This window comes from Bacillus rossius (genome assembly GCF_032445375.1).
Source record: "Bacillus rossius redtenbacheri isolate Brsri chromosome 4 unlocalized genomic scaffold, Brsri_v3 Brsri_v3_scf4_1, whole genome shotgun sequence".
Lineage (NCBI taxonomy): Eukaryota > Metazoa > Arthropoda > Insecta > Phasmatodea > Bacillidae > Bacillus > Bacillus rossius.
Window position 1 is genome coordinate 10,150,420 of NW_026962010.1, and position 8,525 is coordinate 10,158,944.

The following is an 8,525-nucleotide window of genomic DNA, read 5'->3' on the forward strand; positions in this document are numbered from 1 at the left end:
ACTGCAAATTTATTATACGCCTCACAATTTAAATTAAATTACATATTCATAGGTAAATTGAAAAAGATTTATAGGTCTGAAATTAGCAAAAAAAGAGCATGTTTCAATGATAACGTCTCGATGGAGGCCCCCTGGACCCCCCTTTAGCTGGAGGGTATCGCCCCCAAACCCTCCTTGGATGTGTCCCGTTTCTTCAAGTTTATGATTTGGTCACCCTAGTACAGGGTGAACCTGTAAAATTTATTTGGCAACAGGATGGAGCCCCTCCCCATTGGAATCTCTTTGTGCGAGAGTGGTCGAACGTGCAAGTCCCTGACAGTTGGTAAATCATTAGGTAGCGGCGGAACGTAAACACGATATTTTATAAAGCCCCAAAGGAAAAAAAAAATTGCATGGCGTTATGTCAGGTGAACGTGGAGGCCAGCGGAAAAAGAGCTCTGTCGTCTCGACCATTACGACCAATCCAACGATCAAGGACTTCGATAGTTAAACTTTAAACGAAACGCACGTTGAACTGAAATTACAGATTTACTCTCAGCAAATTGCAGAACACAAAACGCTTTACGCTCAGGAGTCGCCATTTTGCGCAGGTAGCGCTGCAAGCGAGAAAACAACAAAGCAGCACTTTCCCGTGCGGATATCAAAAACTGATTGTGATAATCTTTAATTTGTGATATTGGACCATTACTCTACAACAATTACAGCTGATAATATCAAAATTAAAACTGGGACATTATTTCATGGACATACTGTACAAGACCCTCGAACAAGAAGAGGTGTTCGTTAGTTTTATGTCTCCTATTTGTAGAGACCTGAAAAATTCGCGGGTTCATTTCGTGTAATGCTAAAATTCAAATAATTATACCTTAATGCTGCTTCTGTCATTGGTTCACTGTTAATCTGGAGGATTGAGGGCCAATTAGAGACCCTCACTCATAGAAGTGTCGAATCACAGGCCACCCAGTCGAGACGACTCACAAGTCAACAGCCAATGAACAGTTGGCATTTGCCCGAGTGTGTAGAGGATATTGGAGTCTATCCTGGAGGTCATTGAAACAGCCAATTTTTCCGGTCTCTACCTATTTGGAATCTGTTTTCAAAATGCATAGTATATTGACCTCGAATTCGAGGAGGCGTCACGCGGCCCGCCTAGCCAATGGTGCCTCAGTGTTTGTGGCGCGAGATGATAACTTGCCGGTGCTTCTAACGCTGTATCGTCTCCAGGCGCAAGGCCGCGCCTCTAAGCGCACCCTCATAAATTTACAATCTAAAACGAAATACGGAAACCTAACTACTCATCCGCCCTCAGCGTATTTTTTGACGTGACAACGTCTAATAAATCGATGAACGCCGGCTGCACGCACGAAAAAGGATAACTCATTGTCCCGTAATGCACATTATCCCGTTACGCTTTGTCCCGTTACGCTCATTGTATGCTTGCGCCGCATCTATCTCTCTTCCACTCGATTGGAACAACCATTGATTTGACTTTTTCTAGGCACATTAAACTTGAAACAATCCCATTCGTTTCCTACTTTTCCTATCATCGTCCTATCCTTAACAGAATAACACAGATTGGAAGAAGTTAAATAGCTTACATGTATAAAAGTTATAGTTCAAATAATCTCTTCGTTAAGTAATAAGCATATTTAAATTAATGAGTGCAAATAAAAGTAAATTTATCAATTAAATTGTAGATTTCATTTCACTCCGTCTTTGTATCTATACAAAATAGTGATAATTCAATAAAAATGATTCAATTTTATTCATAAAAGTAAGGGAATCATTTCATCAATGTTTTGTTATGACGTTATCACGTTAAACTATCGTCCGTAAACCGACTTTACAGACAATCAATTTTTTTAAAATTCTTTTCGTAAACAGACCCCACTCGCATAGCTCGAGCAGTTTCCTGGAGCTCGGCGCACTGTCAGTGTACCCTTAAGACCTCTGCCTACCCGGGCACACAAACAGTGCACAGAGCTCTGGAAAAACCAACGCGATTTGAAAACTACTTACGATATCCGAGTGTAATCTGTTTAGGAAAAGCATTTAAGAGTGCCGCGAGTGCCGATAATTACTTTAGATTACGGATTTAGTTTTTAAATTATATTTTTAGAAGAGTTTAAGTGGCTAAAAGACCTGTTTACATAAAAACTTTTAGGCGTAAAACAACCGGTAGAGAAATCATGAAAGCACTTAAAGACATTTGTATTTCACCATTAACTTCATTTCTATGCCGTCAAAGCGTCTATGCGGTCAACGCTTAAATGTCACAGTTGTTCCATGGAAGACGAGAAGACTGCGCGCCAGTTTACAGACTTGCGCTTAGAAGCGATACCGCGCTAGAAGCACCAGCGAGCATCGCACTTATCGTCCCGCCTAACTAACACACATACACCCCGACTAGACGGGTCCCTTAAGCCATAATTAGAGACCTGAAAAATTCGCGAGTTTTGTTTCGCGAAAGACTGACATCCAAAAACGTTTACCTTCGTACAGCTTCTGCGATTGGCCCACATTTTATCTGGGGAACTTCGGGCCAATGGAAAAACCTAAACCAAGAAAGTGCCGAATCATAAACAAATTGGTTATGTTCTTCTCACGAATCAGCAGCCAATGAACAGGTGTCATTTCCCCGAGTTTGTTAAGTACTGTGGAGTCTATCCTAGAGGACAATGAAACCGCGAATTTTTCAGGTCCCTAGCCATAATTTACTGATGAGACCATAATTGATTGGAGGATTCTGAGTCTACGGGCAAACCCTCAACCTAACAAGTGTTACATTTAGGACAACCCGGTTGAGACGTCTCCCGAACCATCAATTTGCCCGAGCACGTACAGGACCGTGGAGCCTATCCTAGCGGTCACTGAACCCGCTAATTGTCCTGCGCCTGAGCGAGATTATCGCGCGCGTGCCGGAATCCTCGGCGGTACCGGCCCGCGCAGTGGCGCTGCCGTCGCTTAGCGCGTCTCAGCGGGACGAGGACCGGAGTATTTTCGGCGACCAAGGTCGCGCAGGTCCCAACCTGAGCGTCTGCGTCGCGCGGCTGACGTCACCGTTCTTCTGCGCAGGAATCTGAGCCAGTTTTGAGCTCACGGCGATAATCTCCAGTATGCCTGTGGATGTGTGTGGTTTCATTTATAAATATAATTTATAAATGGTGTAATAAATATAATTTATAAATTAAATAAATATATATATATAAATATCGTTACAACATAAGTCCTCGGCCACCCGGACACACGTACCGTGCGCAGGGCTTTAGGGATAACAACACGATTTCAAAACTACTCTAGATATCCGAGTGGGTTCTGTCTACGAAAATCATTTAAGATCTCGTTGAGGGTCTAAAAGTAGTTTTGATTCCGGATTAAGTTTTCAAGCTGAAATAACAGTTAGAATGGTTAAAAGGCGTGTTTTCAGGATAATTTTTAGGCATAAAACAACCGGCACAGATTCTTGAAAGCACGTAAGTGATTTGCAATACACCTTCATCTTCATTTCTATGCTACATAATGTTACGGTCACCGCTCAACTCAAATTTCACAGTTGTCCTGTGCACGACGAGAAGACTGCGCGCAAGTTGATAACCTTAGAGGCGCAATCGCGCTATAAGCATCAGCGAGTATCGCACTTGTCATCCCAACTTACCAACACCGGTACACCCCTAACGAGACGGACTCCTAAGAGAAGAGTACGAAGAAATAGCAAGCCTTAATTGGAAGCTTTTCCCTTCCTCATTTTTCATCTGTAGAAGCAATTTATTAAATGGTAAACTAGGACACATATTGAGAAATTAAATACCATGTGTAATTATACAGTCTTGTATTCTCAAAACGTTTTATATGCATAAATAAAATGAATGTTTATTTATTTTTTAATTTAACGTTATATTATTGCTACGTCGTCGAGTATTTTACAAGCTTACTTGCGGCTAATCTTAAATGTAAAACATTTGTAACATTTCGAAATAACTATTTAAATAGTTTCAGTACACACATGTACATACATATAGATCTTTGTCTTCAATATAATCAACAATACTTCCACCGATTTAGCTCATACACTACCTGGGAAATTCTATTGACCCTTCACGCATAAGTTTTATGAAGATCCAACCAACGGTTCGAAAGTTGTCGTCGGACGCAAACAGACGCCGAGTCCCTCAAGTCGAGCTTCGCTAACGGAATAGTTTTACGGTCGTCTGCGATGGTGTTCTGCTGTTGCGCTGGATGGTCTCTCTCTCTCTCTCTCTCTCTCTCTCTCTCTCTCTCTCTCTCTCTTGCCGCACGGACGGGCGTCCACATACGGCAGCAGCGGGAGCGTAGCACTCCCAACAACTTTCGCTATCGCTCCGTTCCCGCCGTGTGTCATCCCGCAGTTGCCCAACCTGCCCCCTCCCCCCACCTACACCCCCTAACGGCACTGTGCGCGCAGTTCAGTTGCCTTTCCACCAGATGCACACAGCAGGCCCGAGCGGGTTATCTGCCTTTACAAAATATTCCTTCGGTAACCAGTTGCCGAGAAATAGTCATACTACAGTCATACTCATAACCATAGAGTTAAAAACACTGTAGCATCGTTCCGTGTTTCGTGATTGGTGGAGATGGTACACGAATCACAGCCATCCGGCGTGGAAGCAAATGCGTCCGAGTAAGACGATCTTGCAGACGGTCACTAATTTCGCGGGGCAAAAAAAAAAATACACTGAGTCCTACAAATAAGCTGTTCAGTGATTATCATATTGTTAGAGACCTGAAAAATTCGCGTGTTCATTTCGTGTTATGCTAAAATTCAAATAATTATACCTTAGTGCTGCTTCTGCCATTGGTCCACTGTTAATCTGGAGGACTGAGGGCCAATTAGAGACCCTCACTCATAGAAGTGTCGAATCACAGGTTACCCAGTCGAGACGACTCACAAGTCAACAGCCAAAGAACAGTTGGCGTTTGCCCGAGTGTGTAGAGGATAGGGGAGACCGGGGCTGGTTGTAACAGTTTCGCTATTTTATTTTTTATCTGATCATGGATAATATAAACGGCACTTCTGACTGAGCTAACTTATTCAGTAGTTATTCTACTTTTACAAAACAATTTTTACATAAATTTTCCTCTAGCATATTTTTCTGTACAAATCTAAAACCTCGGAGGTGTAAAGTGTTACAACCTGCCCCGAGGCGGGGCTGGTTGTAACACACATTGGGGTAGGTTGTAACAACATTACTACAAGGTAAAATATAATTTTTACTGGGATTACTTATAACAAATTACTACTTATACAATATATTTCAACAAAAATTATTATTTTTTCACTTGTTTAACTTCAGTTTGTCAAATATTAAATGAACAGTGGTCCTCACTCAGAGATTTCATCTGATTGGCAATTATGACTAATATACATTTTAGATTTTTTTGCACAAGAAAAATGCGACCATAACTGGCAGTTTAGACAACGAACCCACTCCTCTCCTGGTTTGCTTGTAGAGAATGATTCCAAACACACTAAACAAAAGCACTCGCTTTCTTCCTCTGATGAGCTGCACTCTGCTGATCTTCGTTTTAGAGAACGTTTGGGCGTGGATTTTGCAGGCATGCGCGTTTGTGATACATTCCCTTTTATCTTAATCAAGCCTGGTGTTCCTCGTTTCGCAAATTCTTCTTCAATGGCTTTCTTCTCTGGAGTATCCGTCAAAATGGCACTTTTCCTGGTCTTTCTTCCTCCTTTCCTTTTCCTTGGAGCGACTTTAGGAAGAGGTAGAACCACTTCTGGAGAAAACTTCTCTGGTGTGTGGGAACAGTTAGAAAATGATTGAACTGGTGTTCCTTGTGAATCCCTGGACACATCGTGTGAACAACTTGGTGCTAAGTCTGGATCAGGCCTGTCTGTCACAAACGAAGGAGCGAAATCGGCATCCTGAAATATTTCCCTATTATAAGGATGTATTCCACATTTCTCAAATCCTTGTTGGATATTTCTTGGCGTTGTGGCAGTGGGAAAAGCTATCTTTAAGATTGAGGGAATATCATAGATTGACATAGGCTTAACTGTGCTCTCTGGTGTTTTGTTGTTCCTCAACCATGCATCCATTGCCGTATTGATCTGTTTTTTGAGTGGGGCAAAAGCACTTCGATCAAGTGGCTGAAGGCGATGAGTGCAGTGAGGTGGGAACGATAGCATTACAATGCCATTTTCTTTGGCAAAATCTAAACAGTCAGGAGCTAAATGCGACTGATGATTGTCTAGAAGGAGGAGGATAGGTTTCTCTGGGCTCGAACGAATACAAGAAACAAAATGCTTAAGAAAAAGCAAGAACTCTACCTCCGTAGTCCAGCCAGACTTATTTGCAGCACCTATACATCCAGTTGGACCATCTCTGATGAAGTGATCATAATACCTTACCCTAGGAAAAATAAACATAGGAGGGATAGCATTTCCAGCAGCATTTACTGCTACAGTTAGAGTAACTAACTGCCCTCGTTCAGATGATGTCATTGCTCCAATTTGTTTTACCCCCTTTCTTGCTACGATTTTTGAAGGATTCTGGACAGTAGTGACCCCGGTCTCATCTACATTCCAAATGTCATTAGCTGTGAAAGAATGGCGATCATAAACTTCAGAGAGTTTGTCAAAAAATTTTGAAACGTTGGCACGATTAAAACTAGAAGCCCTTCCCAAACTAGTTGCCTCTGGAGTCCGAATGGAAAGGTCTGGGTGGCGCTTTAAAAAGGAAGAGAGCCAATCTGCACCTGCTAGTTCTTTGTCACTCCATGTGTTTGGCATGGGAACATTATACTTCTTCCCACATAAGAATGCAAGATGACGTACATCACGTGGAGTGAGTCCAAAATATATGTCAGAACATGTTTTTATGTAGGAAACAAGAGCGATCTCTTGCAAAGGTGTAAATACCTGTCTGTTCCCATAATAACCAGCCAAAGGTTTCCACTCCTCTCGAAAATTAATATCGACTGCATTTAAACCTGAAACAATAGAAAAACCATACAGGCCTATGTTAATTTTGCTCCTGTTTTCACATAAGAAAATCTAAACTACGCAAAACCATATTTTTGTACTAATACAATAAAAAACGTTTACAACCCATTGTTGAGACGTATTTATGTTAGAAATCAAGCAGATGTAATTAAGAAAATTCATTAATGAATGCAACTTACGTTTGTTTTTCTTTTTTATGTACCTCCCAAGTGTCACATGGCAGATGTTGTACGTTTTCGCAGCATGCCTAACAGATCTTCCTTCTCTTACAACTTCAGCTGCTTTCTCCAACATGTCAATAGAATATTTTCCTTTGTCGGTTTTTCTTTTGTAGTTACGCATCTGAAATTAAAATTTGACTGGAAGTTATTAATTACATCTACAAGATAAAACCGTTTAAAATGTATTTTTTTTCTTTCATAAAAGACTTAAAAGGAACAATAAATTAGGAAAACGTGGTCACGGGGTAGGTTGTAACAGTACGTGGGGCAGGTTGTAACAGATTAATTTCGCTGTTACAACCTACCCCATGTGACATCATTATAGAAAACATTTAATTTTACCATATAGTTTGTATTTGTTTCCAATGCCAACAAAACATATCAGAACCTAAAGCTTAGGAGATTATTTTGCCCCGAAGACATTTTCTAAACTCCCTATACATTACGTACAATACGAATGTCAGTCAAACAAACAATATTTACTTACCTCGTCCAAAAACAAATTTTTCCTTCTTGTCGCCAGTGAAATCGTCCGACTGCCACAGTGTTACCACTCGCACTGAAGGCATCATAATGTGCCTTGATGGCTGAAACGATGATACGCTCTTGTGGCTGGTCGTGGAACTATTCGCCCTGTTACAACCTGCCCCTGTTACAACCAGCCCCGGTCTCCCCTATTGGAGTCTATCCTGGAGGTCATTGAACTCGCGAATTTTTCCGGTCTCTACATATTGTGTTTTGTGATTTCTGAACAGCTAGGTCCAAACAGCAGAACACAGGATAACACAGTTTTAGTGATGTCGGGATGATTTCGGAAGACCTCGGGAAAAGTAACTGGGATCGAACACTGTACCTCGCTCGGAGGGCAATAGAGACGTGGCAACACTGGAAGCGGAGTGCGTCTGGAGCAGCGGAAACTGCCCCCCCCCCCCCCCACTCCAGGTCTTCATACAGGGCCGCTGTGCCGCCGACCGCCGCTCATCCATTCATTCATCAGGGCCTCCCGTTTTGCAAACTAAATCAGGCCTCCGTCGGCCCCCGTGGTGAAGGTGAGGGGCAGAGAGGGGTGTTTTCCTGCACAGAGGAATACACCGCCAGCCTCGAGGCCAGTAACAGTGCTATTGTTGGCCCGCCGCCTTCACACGCCAGCTAATCTCGGGCAATCAGTGAAAGTCCCCGGAAAACACTCTCTTCGCCTTTTCCAGCCACTGCAGGTGGAGTATGAAAAAAAATATATTTCTGCAATTAATTTGAAGTAGCTTCTTCAAGAAAAACCAAGTGACACGTTACATTTGATTTTAAGAACA

At 42.1% G+C, this 8,525-nt stretch overlaps 1 protein-coding gene across 1 annotated transcript; it reads right to left on the minus strand.

Annotated features, from left to right (window-relative positions):
• Positions 1–5,047: 5,047 nt before the first annotated feature.
• LOC134541516 (uncharacterized) lies at positions 5,048–7,879 on the minus strand. The gene is made up of 3 exons (XM_063385027.1): positions 7,706–7,879; positions 7,177–7,339; positions 5,048–6,984 (listed from the first exon to the last, which is right to left on the minus strand). The coding sequence occupies exons 2-3, from the start codon at positions 7,337–7,339 to the stop codon at positions 5,360–5,362; spliced, it is 1,788 nt and encodes a 595-aa protein (XP_063241097.1). The 5' UTR covers positions 7,706–7,879; the 3' UTR covers positions 5,048–5,359.
• Between the last annotated feature and the right edge of the window lie 646 nt (positions 7,880–8,525).

Coding starts and splice junctions, on each gene's coding strand:
- LOC134541516 (XM_063385027.1), bottom strand. CDS start 7,339: ATGCGTAACTACAAAAGAAAAACCGACAAAGGAAAATATTCTATTGAC. Junction 6,985..7,176: donor CATAAAAAAGAAAAACAAAC/GTAAGTTGCATT, acceptor CTATTGTTTCAG/GTTTAAATGCAGTCGATATT.